Source organism: Mustela nigripes, chromosome 11 (genome assembly GCF_022355385.1).
Source record: "Mustela nigripes isolate SB6536 chromosome 11, MUSNIG.SB6536, whole genome shotgun sequence".
Taxonomy (NCBI): Eukaryota; Metazoa; Chordata; class Mammalia; order Carnivora; family Mustelidae; genus Mustela; species Mustela nigripes.
Window position 1 is genome coordinate 7,210,310 of NC_081567.1, and position 18,292 is coordinate 7,228,601.

At 54.4% G+C, this 18,292-nt stretch overlaps 1 protein-coding gene and 1 long non-coding RNA gene across 4 annotated transcripts in view; one reads left to right on the forward strand and one right to left on the reverse strand.

Moving 5' to 3' along the window:
• The window catches only part of LOC132026553 (uncharacterized), a 9,755-nt gene extending 6,404 nt beyond the window's left edge, over positions 1–3,351 (reverse strand). The window contains exon 1 of the long non-coding RNA XR_009406938.1: positions 3,272–3,351. This is a non-coding gene — a long non-coding RNA (uncharacterized LOC132026553). The remainder of the gene's footprint in view (positions 1–3,271) is intronic.
• AGFG2 (ArfGAP with FG repeats 2) overlaps positions 1–15,631 on the forward strand; it is a 22,516-nt gene extending 6,885 nt beyond the window's left edge. Inside the window, exons 2-13 of one of the 3 annotated variants that reach the window (XM_059414550.1) lie at positions 2,329–2,422; positions 3,290–3,405; positions 4,428–4,581; positions 5,199–5,364; positions 6,068–6,193; positions 6,875–6,907; positions 12,208–12,328; positions 12,502–12,584; positions 12,791–12,853; positions 13,802–13,930; positions 14,270–14,355; positions 14,646–15,631. In XM_059414550.1, coding sequence (XP_059270533.1) covers positions 2,329–2,422; positions 3,290–3,405; positions 4,428–4,581; positions 5,199–5,364; positions 6,068–6,193; positions 6,875–6,907; positions 12,208–12,328; positions 12,502–12,584; positions 12,791–12,853; positions 13,802–13,930; positions 14,270–14,355; positions 14,646–14,705 — 1,231 coding nt within the window. In that variant the 3' untranslated portion in view covers positions 14,706–15,631. Of the gene's footprint in view, positions 1–2,328; positions 2,423–3,289; positions 3,406–4,427; positions 4,582–5,198; positions 5,365–6,067; positions 6,194–6,874; positions 6,908–12,207; positions 12,329–12,501; positions 12,585–12,769; positions 12,854–13,801; positions 13,931–14,269; positions 14,356–14,645 lie in introns of all 3 variants that reach the window. The other 2 variants (XM_059414549.1, XM_059414551.1) reach the window with 2 other exon arrangements.
• The last annotated feature ends 2,661 nt before the right edge of the window (positions 15,632–18,292 follow it).

The window sequence follows — 18,292 nt, forward strand, 5'->3', positions numbered from 1 at the left end:
AAAGAAACCCTCCAGCCCAAGCTCAGCCATAGGAAGTTCTGTTGTTCTAATCATCCCCTCCAGACTGATGAATGGGTCAAGTCCCTCCCCCTCCCCCACTAGGAAACACATCTCCCTGTTTACACTTTGCTAACAGTTCCTGGTTCTCCTTTCAGGAAATGTCAATGACCTTTTTGTGATAGGCTCCGAATCTGTTTTTCTAGTGTTAACGTAATACCTTTTATTTTTCCCATGGCCATTTCTCTTCCTTCCCTGACTGCAGCATCCTGGTACCACATTCTCCCTGATCCGGCTCTGTGTATGCCTAAATAGCACCCAACTGGGTCGAGAAGTATCTTTGCCCAGGCTTCTAGGGTCACTATAAGCCAGCGCCCAGTGATCAAGGACTAGGTCCTACATGATAAGTTATCTGTATGATACAGAGTGATAACTGTTGTATTCCTCCAAGTGCCTACCACAATACCTTGTATTTTGCCAAAGGATATATTTGTTAGTGGGAGGGGAAGGGTTGGAATCCCTGGGATCACAGGGACAGAGAGGTCTGCTCTGGCTAAACTCGGACCGTTTGGCCTTTGAGAGGGAAGGGCTTAGGGATTAAGGTGACCAAGAGCTAGTGAAAGAATATAAAAGGCTGTCTGGACTTCAAGACAAAACTAGGCCATGAGTAAAACAGGCTTTAGGAGAGAAAACTGGAGTATCTCTGAAATGTGCTTAGAAGAGTTTTTGGGGCCGATCAGATTTAAGAGCTATTGTTTGACATGTAGTTACAAAGCCTTGCTTTTGGATTTCGCTGCTCTAATCTTTCCTTGGGGCATCAGACCTCTTTGATACTGTCTTTTAAAGGAGTATTTTGAGACCCTTTACTTAAAAGTCTAGCAGCAGAATTGCTGAAAATGCCTTCAATTACAGCCTTCAGTGTCCTGTCCTTCATTAGAATCCTGCAATCCGTAATTTATCATTAAAAGGGGCTACTGCTCTTCACTGTTCGCCCTGGACTGTGTCACCTGTCCCCCCCCCCCCCCCCCCCACTGCCTCGGTGTAGGCTTACACAACACTGCCATTCTTCTAGACTTGCAGGGACACCTTCATTTTGTGCGTGCACCTGTAAGCCTGAATTTTTTCTACGGTTTCCATTTGGTAAACTGTGTGGTCTCTGCCTTTCTCTTTGCTTTCCTGATGGCATCAACCAGGACCCTCTTCCTGAGTTCCTTTTATTTTCATATCTTGGTTTGCCCTTTCATTTTTTTCCCCCCAGGGGAGTTTAAGTCTGAAAAGCCACATGAGCTGAAACTGTCTTTCCTGCCGGTGCCTGTGCTCATTCACGTGCTGGTCCCAGGGGCTGGTTTACTCATTGTGGTTTGGCCAGCTCTGTTTTCATCCGATAAGTGCTGGTGGTCTAGACCAGAGTAAAACTTAAGGGAAAAGGGAAGGGGAACTTGGCCTAGCGCCAAGTTTCCCTTGTGAGAACACTCCAGAGGGCAGTTGAGTCGGGGCAAGGAAGCCTTCTTGTCTACTGTAATCTCCACAGGGCTTCTGTGGGCACAGCTAGACTCTTAGAGAGTTAACAGAATACAACAGAGCTGGCACAAAAGCATCACTATGGGATGCATGTTCCTGATTCATGCCAATCTCCTATTCATGGTTGAAGCTCACTTCCTCCTGCTTCATAGAAAGATCCAGAGCTGAGAAAACCTGGATTATCTCTTTTCCCAGAGATCTCTTCCTGAAAGAGAGGGGCCCTCTCCACTCCTACCACCACACTTTCTGTTGAGACAAAGAGGAGGGGTAGGCAGGTGTAAAACAGGAAATGGGAAGTGGGCACATCTCTGAGCTCCCGGAAGTACCCCCCCCTGCCGCCTGCAGTGGTAAAACAGGAAATGGGAAGTGGGCCCATCTCTGAGTTCCCAGAAGTGCCCCCCAGCCTGCAGTGGTAAAACAGGAAATGGGAAGTGGGCCCATCTCTGAGTTCCCGGAAGTACCCCCCCGCCTGCAGTGGTAAAACAGGAAATGGGAAGTGGGCTCATCTCTGAGTTCCCGGAAGTACCCCCCCCCCCCAGTCTGCAGGCTGAACACGGAACTGAGGCAAAGAAGAGAAGCCTTCTGGGTGGGCGGGCTCTGCCTTCCTCTCCAGAGTGACAGGGAACATGACACATTCTTGACTGTCATTAAAAGCCTCCAAAACATTCTCGCTTCCCTTCTTTCCTTGAATTAGGGATCTCTCTGAGCTTAATTCATGTGTTGTTTTATCCTTTCTTCCCACCTCTCCTCCCATAAACAGACCTGCAGTGCTAACTGCATTGTGCCTCTCTTCCTGTCTCTTTCCCACAGGAGAGGCCTAAACCCCCCTCATCGAGTCAAGTCCATCTCCATGACAACTTTCACTGAGCCTGAAGTGGTATTCCTGCAATCCCGTGGAAACGAGGTGAGCCACCACCGATGGAATGCCTGCTGGCTGTATAGTTGCCCTACTGGCCAGGGGGCGCTTTGCCTCAAGACTGTAGCTTTCTTTTTTGGTCGAGTTTCTTTTATTATTTAGTGTATAGTTTATCTTGTCTATGTATATTTGTATATCTGTGGAATCTTGGTTATACAAATTGTGCTTTGTCTAGGCCCTTGTTAGAGGAATGGGGGGGGGGGGCGGGGGAGGAGCAAAATCTCTGTAGGGGGTGACTCCTGGGCACTCACAGGGAAGACTGCCCCTGGACAGTTAGAGCTCCACATTCCTGAACATTCAGAGTAGACAGAGCCGGCCCCCTGGAGTAAGATCTCCTGGAGCCAACTCTACCAACCCGACCCTCAGCAGCCTGGGATTAAGCCCAAACGTGTCCTCGAATGTGGGTTAGACCCCTTCCCCAGCTACATCTGCTGGCGGTGGGAAGACACCATCCTTGGTGTTGGCGGTCCTCCTAGCTTGAAGGTGATTGGCTTACTTGGAGGGGGCCGACCAGGGAAGGCTCTGGAGGGGTGTTCTAGAAGCCACAGCTCTAACAGTTGTCTCTGACCCTACCCCCCTCCAGATTTAGTTCCCCATAATTCTCATGGCCCTCTCTTTTCTAAGTTGTGTCATAACATGTAATTATAAATCTATTTTTCCTTACCTAAGGCATGACCTCCCCATTAGATGGTCAGCTCTGTGAAGACAGAGATGGTGTCTGCTTTGTAGATACACCCAGACTCTCAGCTGTGTCTGTGCTCAGTAAAGAACGTATTGATGAATAAAGTAGGGGTGGCTCTCCCCATCCCATGCTTTCTGCCTGAACGCCTCTCTTACCTGATTCCACGCCTGTAGGTTTGCAGGAAGATTTGGCTGGGCCTTTTTGATGCTCGGACATCTTTAATACCAGATTCCAGGGACCCTCAGAAGGTGAAGGAGTTTCTCCAGGAAAAATACGAGAAAAAGAGATGGTAAGGAGGAGAGCCATTGCTGCACACACCCGTGTCCCACGACATTCTTCGTCGGACGGTCCAGTTTCCAGACTTGAACTGGGGCTTTTCTCAAAGGCCAGACTTCAAAATTATAAAGCTGCCTAAAGGACAACTTGTTCCCAGTCACTAACCTCGCAGAGTCGATGCCTCTCTTTTGGAGAGACATTAGATTGCTTGGAGAAGGGCTGGGCCTGAGGGAGTATGGGGCAGGGTAAAGCCCAGCTGGGCCCATATATGCAGAGAGGCAGCTGGCAGCACATGTCCTAGAGCCCTGTGCTTTAAAAACCCAGCGTTTTATCCACAGTTTATGTGTGTTCTGTTCTCCTGGTGACAAGAACAGCATCTCTGCCCTGCCCTGCCTTGTCTCTCCCCAGTGGCACTTTCCGTGGCTTGATCTCAGGGGTGTGTGCATGTTGGGGGGATAACTCTAGGGCATAGAAGAGAAGGCAGACAGCAAGGAGATCATCGTGGACAAAATAGCATTTTGGAGACCCCGCTGGGGGGGTGTCCTCCAGACAAAGAAGATACCTTCAGGGTGGAACATACATACGCTGGAGTGGAGGGGATTTTATCAGACGTAGCAAAAGCTGGCAGGATAGACTGTGAGCACTTGGAATAGGAGGGGGCAGAACCTTTCTGTGGGACTGGAAAGGAGTTGGAAAATAGCATCACCTGTCCAGCAGCATTGCTGGCAGGTTATTACTTGAAACCCAAACGGTTTGATGTCAGAAAGAGAAAGGAGAAGGGGAGAGAAAACCCGGCCCACGTCAGAGCGAAGTGAACATTCCCGCAGAAAAGAACGAGCATCCGACAGTAAAGAGGGACCCTCAGGATGGGCAGAACTTGGCTGAGTTACGAAAGTCCCTTCAGTTCGAAAAAGAAAATCAGTGGGCAAAGGCCAGGGGACTCGACTGCTGTCACCTGTGCTTCCCAGATGCCTACACTTGAGCATGGCACACGGTGTTACCCTCTTCTCTCAGCCTGACTGTTCTTTCTCCAAGGTATGTCCCCCCAGACCAAGTCAAGGGGCCCGCTTATACCAAAGGCAGTGCCTCCACCCCCATCCAGGGCTCCGTCCCGGAAGGAAAGCCCCTGCGGACTCTCCTGGGGGAGCCTGCGCCGTCTCTATCCGCCGCTGCCTCCACCTCTAGCCAGGTAACTCTCAACACCCACCTTCCGCCCTCCAACACTAGCTAGGGATTCGGCAGACAGGGATGTCTGTTTCCTAAATCCAGCCCCAGCTCCGGACTTAGCAGACGACAGTAGAGGAGATGTGAGTTAATTCTCCGCCCTGCTGTTACCTATGTCTCGGACTCACCTTGGCCTCCTGTCTTCAGGAAGAAAGAACCCAACAGGAAGTGCTATCTAGGGAAGTCAGAGTATCAACCTCAAACTTGACCATTGCTCCAAGGAAACACGGAGGGGCAGGGACAATGCCTCAAGCCCCTGGGAAAGAGGAGGAAGTCCCAGCTCCGGGGCTGGGGACCTGGCGGGGAGGAGGTACTCTTGGCAATGTCCCTGTGTAGCTCAGTGTTCCTGTCACTGATAGGCTCTGAAATGTCTGCTTCTGGGAGCTGGTGCGCTGAGAAGACAGGTTAGGTACGTGAGGGGCTCAGGCAGTTGCTGCCCAGGAAATCTCTCCGTTGAGGGCAGTTTCTCCCTCTCTTCTCTCTCCACGTGCCTATCTGGGGGCAGCCTAGAGAGCCACGCAGGGGCCGGGTCATGTCTGGGACTCCCAAGTGCTCTATGTCATCATGCCTTCTCCTCTCAAGTCTGTCAGTCAGTCTCAGCCTCGGACGTCCCAGCCCCGGAGCTCTCAGCCGCCTCCCCACTCCTCGGTCAAGAAAGCCAGTACTGACCTGCTGGCCGATATAGGAGGAGACCCCTTTGCTGCTCCCCAGGTGGCACCAGCTTTCGCTGCATTCCCAGCCTTCGGGGGTAAGTGGGACCTGGGAAAAGAACATTCCTACAATGTATTACCCCTGACACAAGGCATTCACGCCCTTAGGGTGACCAAGTTTCCCCCCTACACCCCCCTGCCCCCCGCCGGCTCTTAGCTCCCGTGCCACAAATGAGTCCGCTGACAATTCTGAAGCATCAGGGTTGGAAGGGCCGGGGTCAGATGAGAGTGGCCAGAAAACATGACAGTCGGGGACTCTAGCGCCTCCTCTTAGAACACTGGATCACCTGTTTATTACTGTCTTTTTTCCATTAAAATGGGGGCAGGGAGCTTATCCTGTGTTCCATTTCCCCTGCCCTCTTCCCAGAGATCAGCAACCGCCAACAGAGGGTTGAATAAAATGGTATCTAGCTTTCCGTTTGCCTTTCAAGCCCCTTCCCCCACCAAAACCAACTTTTTTCCCCCACATGATTTAGCCCAAAGTAGCCCCTGACAAAAATGTGAATGCCTCATGGAATAAAGACAGAAGATGGTAGGGAGTGAACTTGGGAGGCCTCTGACATCGCCTCTCCCCCAGCGGGCTTCTGGCCCTCTGCCCAGGCCCCTGCCATCTCTCCCTGAGCAGGACCCTGTGGAAAGGCAGTGTCCCATCAGTGGCCTTTGGCCTTCCCAGTTAGTGCATATTTTATCGATTATATGTTCATTTTATATATGTGGACTTTATGTTCCCTCCACCTGTAGGCCAGACACCCTCCCACGGAGGCTTTGCCAACTTCGATGCCTTTGGCAGTAGCGCCGGCCCGTCCGCGTTTGGAAGCATTCCTCCCGGCAGCCAAGGCCCGTTCCAGGCCCAGCCCGCACCCACAGGTAGACTCTGCCCTGCTCTCTTCCCGTTCCCTTCCGCTCCCCTCCTTGCTTCCGTCTGCGTTCATGTATTGCCCTTCATTCGCATCTGCACCGACCTAGAGAGCTGAGCAGAGGGGGCAGAGGAGACTTCTTGGCAGGGAAAGGGGCTCCCGCTCCATTTTGTCCCGGAAAGACAGCAGCCCAGTTGCCGCAGGAATTGTGGGGGTGTGCATAGGAGAGCTCTGACGGGCAAGCTGGAGAGACCCCCAGTACTCGAAAAACCAAGAGCGTACGTGAGATTTCCTCTAGAGTGCTCTGATGGTCCGTGCTGGACCCTGCACAAAGGGCGAGGGCTGGGTCAGAGTCCAAGACAGTCTCCAGAAGTCCTCACTCATTCCCGTTAGAGCAGAAGCCTGTAAACTCAGTGTTGTGTTGTGCAGCAATTGAGACACACACACACACACCCCCAATAGAAAATGCCCTAAAGGCCGCTGCTGTAAAGCACCTGTTCCTCCCCGAGCCCCCAGACATCAGGTCTTCATAGCCTTGGGGCCGGCCCTCTGCGGTTGCCCATCCTGCACACACAAGAGGGCAGCCGGTGTGCTGGAAAGACCCGATGTCTGGGGAAAGCCAGTGACTTACACTCTCTCTTTCTCCCCTTCCCCCCCACCCACCCTTCCCCCTCTCCACCCCCACTGCCAGCCAGTCGGATGCTAACTGGAAGTTACAGCTTTGGTGAGTTTTTCTTCCCACCCCACAGCCCACCCAAGCTAGAAGCCTGTCTCAGGTGCTCTGAGCAGAGAGCTCTGAGGTCTGGAAGGAACCTTTCCAAGGTGGCCAGCTTCCCCATGAAGCAGCTCGGCAGTTCCCTGTCCTACAGCCCACAGCGGGGCAGAGCTGGGCCCAAAGCCCAGACTCCCCTACTCTCTCGCTCTGCCCACCACCTTCCCACTGTGCACCGCGAATTGTCTGAGTGCTTTTGTTTTTATTCTAGTTTCGTTTTTTTGAATGGGGCAAGGAGGGACATTTTATATTGATCGCAGTTAAAATTCACAAAGAAGTCCTCATGTTAACCAACTTAAAGTACCTGATAGGGTAGCCTTGAAAGCCAGAAAGCAGAAACTCTTAGACACAATGAAAATGTAACACGGCAACAGAGAGGCAGACTCACAAGATTAATAGTAGATCAAGTAGGTAGACAAATATGGAGGAAAGTAGGCCATTTGACTAACACTTGAACAAGTTTGACCTAATAAATAGGAGTAGAACTTCGTAATCAAAAGACAGGATTTTAGTAGAACTTTGTAATCAAAAGACAGGATTTTCAAACATAGAACACTTTTATAATCTGACCACAGACCAAGAGACAACACATAAACTTCTAAGAAGTAGAAATTGTTGGGTGCCTGGGTGGCTCAGTGGGTTAAAGCCTCTGCCTTCCTCTCGGGTCATGATCCCAGGGTCCTGGGATCGAGCCCCACGCTGGGCTCTCTGCTCAGCGGGGAGCCTGCTTCCTCCTCTCTCTCTGCCTGCCTCTCCGCCTACTTGTGATCTCTGTCTGTCAAATAAATAAATAAAATCTTCAAAAAAAAAAAAAAAAAAGGAGTAGAAATTGTTCAGGCCACATTCTAAATGATAAAAGGTGTCCTAAAAGATGTCCCATAATAATGTTTCATTGTCCTTGAAGGCGTGAAACAGGGAAAAGATAATTACAATATGGAAAACAGATAAAAAGCTAATAGCCATCATGTGTTTTTTTTAAACTATAAATAGGGGGGCCTGTGTGGTTCAGTCGTTAAGTGTCTGCCTTCGGCTGGGGTCATGATCTCAGGGTCCTGGGATCGAGCCCCACATGGGGCTCCCTGCTCAGCGGGAAGCCTGCTTCTCCCTCTCCCACTACCCCTGCTTGTGTTCCCTCTCTTGCTGTGTCTCTCTCTGGCAAATAAATAAAATCTTAAAAAACAAACCTCATGTAAATAATAAAGAATAGAATAACACGGAACAGATACAAGCAGCTAGTAATACCCAGAAAAAGATGAAAGTGTTTTCAACCTGATGAATCAACGGAAAAACAGAAATTAGGGTCAGATGATAACTCCGCACATTATATTCACAGAAGTTTTAAAGACTAGCCATGGCCGGTACTGTGTGGGGTAATTGGCCCTTCTGCATGTTCCCAGTAAGAAAGTAAGTTGGCACAGGAGTATTCAGTGTAGCAAGAGGGAAGTGTTCTTGGAATGAGAGCTCGAAAGGAAGCAGCCTGTACAAGGTGGTAATAAATTGGTCTGGCCAGAAATGCATGCCTGTTGGGGCATCTGGGTGGCTCAGTGGGTTAAGCGCCTGCCTTGGGGTTATAGTCCCAGGTGGCTGTTGGGCTCCCTGCTCACTGGGGAGCCTGCTTTTCCCTTCCCTCTGCTCCTCCCCCTACTCCTGCTCATGCTCACTCGCTCTCTCAGTAAATAAATAATTTTTTTAGATTTTATTTATTTATTTTATTATTTATTTGACAGACAGAGATCACAAGTAGGCAGAGAGGCAGGCAGAGAGAGAAGGGGAAGCAGGCTCCCCACTGAGCAGAGAGCCCAATGTGGGGTCCTGGGATCATGACCTGAGCCGAAGGCAGAGGCTTTAACCCACTGAACCACTCAGGTGCCCCAATAAATAATCTTTAAAAAAAAAAAAAAAAAAGAAAGAAAGAAAAGAAAAATGCATGCCTGTCCCAATCTGTTGCCTAAAGGGCCAACCTTTAAAGGAGAGAAGGAAGGTATCCGGAGCCCTCTCGGGCTGAAACTGGGGTGAACTTTTGTCCAGTGTCTGGTCATCTCTAAAAGAGCCAGTCTGCAGCCCACCAGAGCCAGCCAGCCCTTGTGAGCCACTGTGAGGAGCTTCCCCATATTATCTCCACGAGAACGGAAAGATCTCCATTTTGCCGTTGACAAAACCGGCTCAACGTGGCCGGTGACCTGGGCAGACCCGAATGTCGGATGAGTGGCAGCTCCCATTCACTTCCCACCGCACCGAGATCACGAGGGTGGTTCTCTTGAGTGCGCCATAAAGGAGTACTGGGGATGAAGTAGGGAGACTTGGGTGAGAGGTGGGTGTCTTTTCTGACAAGCCTGGTTGTATTTTTATATTTCTGAGGGGGAGTCTGGAGAGGGGAAGTTTCTAAAACTGCCGTTTCCCCCGAAACTGCTAGAAGGCATGTCTACCAATCCGGCCGCAGGGAATGAGGCGCTGGAAGTGTAGAGGAAGCAGAGGAGCCAGCGCAGGTATTCCATTCCTAGGTTCCCCAGAACCAGCGGAAAGTGCTGGATCCACCTGGCCGTCGCGAGGGCCGGCTCTGCCCCCTAGTGTCCACCGGGAGACACACAGCCTGGCAGCAGCCGGACAGGACAACGGCACCTCCCCAGCTTGGGGAGCTCCTGACCCAAAGGCCCAGAGCAGGACTGGAGAGTCTGACCTAAGTAAGGACAGGAAGCTGTGTTCACTCAGAAATTCCACATACCCCCAGTCATAGCCCAGGAAAGGCCAGGGGCCCCCGAGAATCAGAAGATTCAATACCAGGCTGCTGGCTTCCAGTCTTCCTGCCCGCCTGGGGCCTGGAGAGGACGCAGACCAAGTGTGCTCAGTGGCGTGGTAGCCTTGCACTGGTTCCCGTCGAAAGCCCAGGGACTGAGAAGGAGGGTGGCCAAGGCGAGCAACCTTGGAACCTCGGAGCAGGCAGGGCCGGCCGTGGGCACCTACCTTCCCTGCTGGACTCAGCTTCTCCAAGTCCGAGTGGAGATGCCTAGCACTGGAAGGATCCCCTTAAACCAAAGCGCTTTGGCCTTGTCCTTTAGGGAAGGAAGAGCATGGAGCTTCAAATGACAGTTCTGGGGTCTTCAGAAAAGCCCCCAAACTTAGGGGAAGCCAGGCTAAAGTTTGAGGGAGCCAGGGAGCAGCATAGGCTTGAGAACCAGCCTGGCTTGGCCACCTCCCTTGCTTTGTGTCTTACCTTTTCCTTGCCCTTATGCCCCTCCTCGAAGGGGGTGGGGAGAAACTGCCCTTTGACGGTTGCCTGCTCATCCTTCCCACTCTCGACAGGGTTTTCCCCACCAGTTTTCTCATCTGAGTCCCCCTGCATTCTCTCCACCTCTGCCACCACATTCCCCCTTCCCCACAAATAGGCTTCCTTCCCCACAAATGGGCTTCAGGTTACCCTCCTTTAGGCAGCTTCTGTAGCCCCACCGGGCTGGGCTGCTGTCTCACCCCCTCCGCACCGCCATGCCCCTGGGAAGAGGAGCCTGTGGCCTTCACTCGCTTTTCTTATCATCCTATTTTCTTTCTCTCTCTCTCTCTTTTTTTTTTTTTTTTTCCCATGCTTGGTGGCATAATAGACATGCCGTTCTGTACCTTGATTTATGTTTTAATGAACAGTACGGCTAGATCTTTTTTCATCAGTACACAAAGCGCTTCCTCATTGTTTTTTTATGCCTGCACAATAGTCCTGCTTATGTGTACACTATAATTTATTTAATCTGTCCCGTGTTGATGAATACGTAGAACGAATGATGAAGTCTTTCGCTGTCGGCGCTGCTGTTAATTACCCTGCATGTGTCCTATTTTGCACGTTTGTAACTTACATCCGTGAGAAAACTCCTGGCAAGGGAGAGCTGGTCTAGAGGGGGACGCAGTTGATACAGAAACAAAAACACGTCCCTACAAAGATGTCAGTGGCCACAAGGGCAAAGAACAAGGTGTCAGGAGAGGAAAACCAGGCTCATTCAATCAGAGTTCAGAGGAGGCCCACCTGAAGACACAGTTCTGTTAAAGCCCGAAGGCTGGGGTGGACCGTGGGGGGGGGGGGGGGCTCCTGTTCAAGGTGGAGACAGAGCACATGGAAAGCCTGGAGCTGGGGGTCCAGGAGAGGCTCTGGTTCGCTTGTGTTTGAGCCAGCCATCGTGTTTCCTTTGAGACCTTGCCTGGTTTCTCTGACCCCGGAGACAGTTTATTATATCAAAAGTTACGATGATACCTCGCCATTGTGCATACGTTACAGATTTCCAAATACTTGCCGAAAATACTTAACCTAGGGGCGGGTGGTCTTCCAGGCCTCCGAGGAGAGGGCCCGCAAAAACAGGCTCAGGAGAGTAAGGTGGTTTGCTCAGGTCGCAGCAGGAGCCAGAGTAGGGCCCAGACTGGAGTCCAGGTTACCTCGCTCTCCCTCTCACGCTGTCCTCCAGCAGACGACTTCGGATTACACGTGTGGCAGACACCATGCAAAGCGTGTTTGCCTTTGGTATGAATCTTCCTGCACTCAGAAAAGTCAAGCCTTATCCATCCGTAGCTTCATTTTGCCCTCACAACAGCCCAGAGTGGTGGACCAGACCCCATCATAGAGATGAGGCAAAGGCTTTCTCCAAAGGACAGGGATGTCTTGGACTCGCTCCTCAGGCTGTTTTGGAAGCTTCCCACATGGGCTCGCCCTCGGGGATTTCTCTTTTGCAATGTGATGACCAGAGAAGGTAGAGGAACCCTGAGCTAAGCTCCTGGCTTAGGGTGGCCTCCCGAGAGGGGACAGCTCCAGTGGGAGCGGGAGCTGAGCTGCCCGTGCAGGCTCCGGCGCGGGGCCGCACCTTCCAGGAGAGGCTCCTGAGCGTCTGGGCTTTCTGCCCCTCACAGTTCCTCCCCCCCATCCCCTCTACCTGCCCCTTCCTAGGATTTATCCATAAATGCTGATTTGAGGAAAGGACAGACATTTCCATGTCTTGAGGGAAAAAAGGGAACCACAAGTCAGCCTACAGCCAGAGGGACATGGACCTGACCTGAAGGCGGTTTGAGCGCTAGGGAGAAGGAGGGCCGAGGGCCGTTACCTAGTACTCTTGGCGGGACTCAAGGCCCTCGGAACCAGACAATCCAGGGGACTCTCTCAATGGGTGCACTCATGCCATCACTTTGCCGCGTCTCCCCAGCTCCCCCCACCTCCATCTCGCCTCCTGCCCCTTCGCTCCTGCCTCACCCCAGCACGACCTGTTCTGTTTCCTGTGATCGCCCAGGGAGCAGCCAGGTGACTCGGTTTGCGGCCTCTCCTCTGGCACCGGCCAGTCAGCCCAGCAGCCTCGCAGATATGGGTGGCCTCCTGGCGCCCGGACCATCGGCTGGAGGTATCCCTAGCAGGTGGGTTCAGAGGTCGGGGACTCTGCCTTGGGGCCGCAGAGCCTTGCTTTTCCCGGCCTGCTGAGCTCCTCCCATGGGCTGGGACAAGGGTCTGCCATCTCCTGGTCCCTTGCCCTGCCTCTCCCCTTGATGCCCCGGGGCCCTGTGTGCTGACTTCTCTTCCCACATCACAGCATCTTCGGGGTGGCCGGCCCGGTCCCCACGCTCCAGTCGGCCACAGCTGGTGGAGGCGGCAGCACTGGCCTTGCCTTTGGAGGTGAGTCTTGGCTGTGAAGACCCTGGGAGGAGATCCAAGGCCAAGAGGAAACTGGGGACTCTGCAGGGAGGGGAGGGGAGAAAACCCAGGAAACTCGAGAGGAATGCTGTCTCCCGAATGTTAACCAGATGAGAAAAAATTAATTCTCTCGTTCTCCCACCTCTACCCCCTTCTGCCCTAAGCAGCTTTCACCAACCCTTTCACAGTACCTGCTGCTCTCCCGCAGCCGCCTTCTACCAACCCATTCCAGCCCAACGGCCTGGCCACAGGTAAGTCTCCGGACTCTGCCCTGGCCCTGACTCTCTCCAGGGCGCAAATCCCTCTCTCCTTCTTCCCTTCTGTCTGTCTGTCTGTCTCTCTCTCTCACACACACACACACACACACACACACACACCACTGTTCGGAGGAGTGGCCGGCAGCCTCGGTCCTGAAATCAGCCCCCTTGTCACCCTTCACCGGGCCAGACCAGGCTGAATTTCCAGGCCGCCTAGTGGGCAAAGTACGACCACTCAAGTCCCAGAATGAGAACTTCAGAATCACGACACACAGACTGCTGCTTCCCAAGCTGGTTCTGCGGACCGATGTGGCAGGGACTCTCCCTTCTCACCCCTCAGCAGTGGCCCCCCCAACCCCCACCTTCTGTGTCCTACCTGCAGCCCTGCCCCTGGTCCCTGCTGTCATCGGCCTGGAGTGTCGGGGATCTCCTGGCTCCCTGTTCCTCCCCTGCCTTTGTTGTTGTTCTTAAAAACCTTGAGGCCAGGAAGTGTGCCTGGTGGCTGCCAGCGCCCCTGACAGGCGTGGCAAACGCCACTGTTGACAGCTTTACACCCCTTACTGGCTTTTCCCGGCAGCCCTAGGAAAGGGGTCCAGCCTGCTTTTAGAGAGGAGACCACTGAGGCCCACAGAACGCTGATACTTTGCTTTCGTTGGCACAGTTTAATAGGTAGCTAGCAGCTGACCCTGGTTCCAAGCCATGCCCCTGCACGGCACTGCAGTGCCCTCCGTGCCACAAGCCACTGTGGGCAGGAAGAGGCCTGGTTTGCTGGGTGGCGCGAAAGCCAAAAGCTTCCGTGGCTCGCTCCGGGTACTTTTACTGGGTACCTCTGGTTAGGGACACACGCTAGCCCATGTCCCCCGTCTTGGAGAGATCCAGGAAGAACCATTCTCCAGCCTGCATTCCAGAATTTCACCTGAACTTCGCGTCCTCGGTCCACAGGGCCCAGCTTTGGGATGAACAGCGCTGAGCCTGGCTTCCCCCAGACAGGGCCACCCACCAGGGCCTTTGTCAGCACCTTCGCACCACCCCTGTTCCCCGCACAGACCTCGGTGACTCAGCAGCAGAATGGTAAGGGATTCAGACTAGACCCTCCTTTCTTATCCCCAGCACACCCCCAGCACCCCCAGGGATGCAGCCGGGAGGCCCTGACTATTAGGACTCTCAGGGAGCCAGACGTCTGAGCTAGTTCCCTTTTGGACCGGTAGGGGGGGCCAGAGAAGCCACAGACCGGCCTGGTGTCCTCTGACTCTGCTCCACACCATCCTTCAGCAGACTTCAGCAAGGCCAGGCTCCTGCGGCCACTGTGGGAGGGGGGCGGGCCCCAGCCTGCAGGCCCGCCGGTGGAGTGCTCAGCCCCAGCATGAGGGGTAGGGCTGCGTCTGCTGAGTTTCTGCCCCTGCTTTCCAGGCTCTTCCTTCAGCGACTTAGGACCAGCCAAGTTGGGCCAGAGGCAACTGAGCCAGCCAGCCGGGACCTCCACCAACCCCTTCGTGGTGAGTGCGGGTATGGCCTCTCTCTGGGGGTCAGGGACAGAATCCTTTGAGGAGAACAGGGCAGTGTGGGCTGGAAGCCCTGCCTTGACCACGCAGGGGGTGCTGGGTTAGTCCGTGGGTGGTGTTGGCCCCCACACTCCCCTGCCCCCCGCTTGCCTCAGCCCCCTGACTTTCCCACAACCCCCAGCGCGGTAATTCTGGGGGAGAAAGGAATGCTGGACCGCATCTTTTCTCTGGCCTCCAGCTCTTGTCCCCTAATCCCCTAATTTGTGGTTGTTGTTTCTTTCCAGACTGGATCCTCATCAAGCCCGTTTGCCTCCAAACCTCCAACCACCAACCCATTCTTGTAGCACTGTGGCCTGGGGGGGGGCTCTTCCCTGCCGTCTGGGGCCTCTCTACTCCCTGGAGCTCTGGCGACCATTTGCCTGTGGCATTTCTGCGGGTCTGAGACCAGAATGGGCCTTGTTTTCCAGGGAAGCAGTCTTGGGGATGGTGGAGGTGCTCATGCTTCACTCCCAGCCGTGTGGGCGGAGGAAACTGTGGGCACGGACTGACCAGCTTCCTGTGGGAGCCAGCCTCCCGCCCCCCAGTCCCGACTTTCCAGTGCTGGTCTCCTTGTGGACAGAAGCACAGTGGGCAAAGTTGGGTCAAGGTGTGGGGTTGACCTGGGACAGTGATCAGACAGGCTGAGAAGGCTGGCTTGGGCCGGCACCCCCTTTCCCTCCCCACCCCCACCAGGCCAGGAGGCCCTCCATGGTTTTGCTTCCCCGGCAACCTCCCTCATCCTGGGTACTCAGGATGAATAATAGTTTTGCCTACTACTTAGACATGCCCAACTCCTGTCAAGCACTTTAGTTCGCTGTGGTGTCATGTTTGGATACCGGTGTTTTATATTTATACATAGAGAATTTTCTAATATAGTCTATTATATATACACACACACGCGCGCACACATAGAGATATATAGACACAGGCTGCCATTCTGCCCCCAGATAGCTCTCTCACATGGGGAACGGAACGGACCCCCATCTGTGCCTCGACCAGCAAAGCCAGAGCTCCAGAGGGTGGGGGGGGTGGGGGGCAGTCACGAGTCCTGAGCACCCCAGAGCCTGGGCTTTTCCAGGGAAAGGCTTTGTGCAATTGGCTGGTTTGGTTTTTTTTTTTTTCCCTTCTTTTTCCCATGTGCCTCCCCCACCCCCCAAATCTCTGAGCCAAAGCTGTGGCAGGCGATGTTGGAAAAGAACTGCATTTGAAAAAAAAAAAAAAAGGAAATGGCTCCCAGGGTCTCACTTTGGCGCTGCGGGCCCCGGACAGGTATTCTGGCCGGACTGGGTTAGCAATGTTGGGGGGGGGGGGGACTCCGCTAGGGGTGCAGGGGTGCCAGCTGCAAGATGCAGACGCTGGGGCCTGAGTGCAGGAGTGGGCCGCCCCCAGGCCCCGGGCGGGGACATCCTCAGCCCCTCCCCAGACTGTTTTCAGCCAAGGGTGTTGTGTCAACAGCCACGGTGTCCAGGCTGTTTGTGTGGGGACAAGGTAGCCAGTGTGGGTTAAACACCTCACGGGGTAGGGGCAGAGGAGAGGCCCAGCGTTCAGCCTTGCTCCCAGGAGACCTTCCTCCCTTTTCCGCATTGCCCAGGGACTCTCTAGGCCCTTCAGCTGCTCATTCTTGGGATTCTCTGGGTCTTTCCACCCAGTGACCTTTAACAGCAGAACAGCAAGGAGAGGTGGGGACTGTGTTAGCGGTTTATTTCCTTTGAAGACTTCTCTAGAAAGATTTCTAGCTGCTGCTGTTTGCCCAGCCGGGCATGGCCTCCCCTCCTTCGCCAGGCTCAGACCCCGTCCTGCCTTGGGTCTGTGTTCCCCTTCTCCCTGCCCCTTTCCTCCTCCTCTCGCCGGGATCTCCTAGAGACCACCGTCCCTGGGGCTCTTCGTGTTCTGTCCCCTTCTCTCAGTATTTTTCTTTATCGCACTTGATGACCTCTCTGTCCCTTGTCCCTCTCTGTTTCCCATTTCCTCTCTGTAGAACCAGTTAGGGGAGGAAGCTGGTCTGGTGTGGAGGAGGAGGAGGACCCTTTTCTTACTTGTTCCCTGGCCACCCCAACTCCCTCTCCTAACCAAGAGCACTGAGGCTTGGAGGCGAGACGGAAAGGGCCCTTCAGTCACTCTCCTGCTGTTTGTTTCCCAAGGATCTCCTTACTGCTCGGTGGGTGTCCCGGGCCCAGGCCCTCCCTGCGGTCCCCCTCCGTGCGCCCCAGGGCACTCTGTCCAACGTGGACTCCCGCCAGCTCACTGGCCAGGGCAGAATGACCAATCAGAGAAATGACACTGGGTCAGCCTCCAACTCCAGGACAGAAAACCCGAGTTCCCTGGGCACAGGCCAAGACGAGGACCGCAGCTGTCCTGGCATGCAGTAGCCACTGTGCCGCCTCCCTGGGGCCTCCTGTATCCAGGCGAGCAGCAAAGAATGGAAAAATCCCTGGCCTGCTAGAAGATGTCTGAATGACTGGGCCATGTTCCTCTGACCTCGCCCCCAGCCCGCCCTTGCACGGCCCTGTCTGTGGTCACATGTCCGAACCCCACTGCTGGCGAACCGGGGAACCCCAGACACACTGTGGAGCTTGCCCAGGCTCCCCCTGGGCTTCTGACCAGGCGGCAGATGCTGTGGTGCTCTGCTGACTAAGAGTCCTGTGGCTTGGCCCCAGCCTTCGGGAGGTCACCTGCCTGCCCCCGTGGGTGAGATCGAAGGAGACAGTCCCAAGGACCACTGTGAAGAACGCCATTCCCCCCACGTTGGGGCCTGGGAGCCATGCCGGGGAAGGCTGAAGGAAGGAGATGGGGGCGCTCCCTGTGACCCCTACACAGAGTGGGGAGAACTCGAGTGGGGAGGGAGGGGCTGATGGGAACAGCCCAGCCTGAGTTCCCCAGCCTCCTCCCTCTAGGTTCTTGTCACTGTAATGAGATTCTCCATAGGGATTTAAGAATGTGGCGATTCCATCCCACGGCTACCCTGCACCCCAAGGAGGGAGGTCGAGAGAGACCCCCGGGCTTGGGAGGAGATGTTCTCACCCAGCAGAGCTGAGGTTCTGCCATTTCCTGTCCCTGGGGAGCAGCTGGCGTTACCAGGGCAACAGGCTAAAATAAATCTTGTCTGGGTAGGGCCAAGGGCAATGTTGCTAGGGCAACTGATTAGGCCAATTGTTCGGCTCCAGGCTTTTCCTGGTACCCAGCATGGCTAAATCACCTGGCACTGCCTGCCCAGAACGCAGGTACTCGGATCCCTGCTCCCTCCCGCTCCCATCTGTGCCCAGCACTTCTGGGTTCAGTGACACAAGGTGGCCTGGAGCTGGTCCTTGAGGCAGCCATGATTGCACAAGGACTGGGGTGCTGCACGGTGGCCTGGCTGACGGGGAGCGGGAAGGAGGAGGGATGAAGAAGGCGCCTGTGGGTAGCTTCAGAGCACAGCCCATCGAAGGACCTGTGGATGCCCTGTTCCTCCAAGCAGCACCAAGCCTGGGAAGGGGAGGGGCCTCCAGATCTCTTTTTTGCTTGCTGCTTTGCACACCGTAAGTCTGTGAAGACCACACTGGAGGCAGTGGCCTTGAACATACTTCTGTCTGGGTGGCCACTTCTAGGTCTGTCGCATACCTGCTTCTCCCTGGCCGATGCCCACCAAAGGCGGTGACTGCCACCGGCCCCAGTGCATGCATGAGCTGACGGCACCTCCCCTGCCCCTTGGGGCACCTCCCCTGCCCCTTGGGAAGCTATGGCGGACCCGGATGCACCTGGTGGAGGCCCCGGGCACCCCCTGCCTACCAGCCAGCCGCCCCCCCTCACCATGCTGGTTGGTGCTATGCACCTCACTCTCAACGGGACCCTTGAAAAGATGGTCAAGGATCCTAGCTTGCTCGCACGCTGCACTATGGCTTCCCCAGTGTTC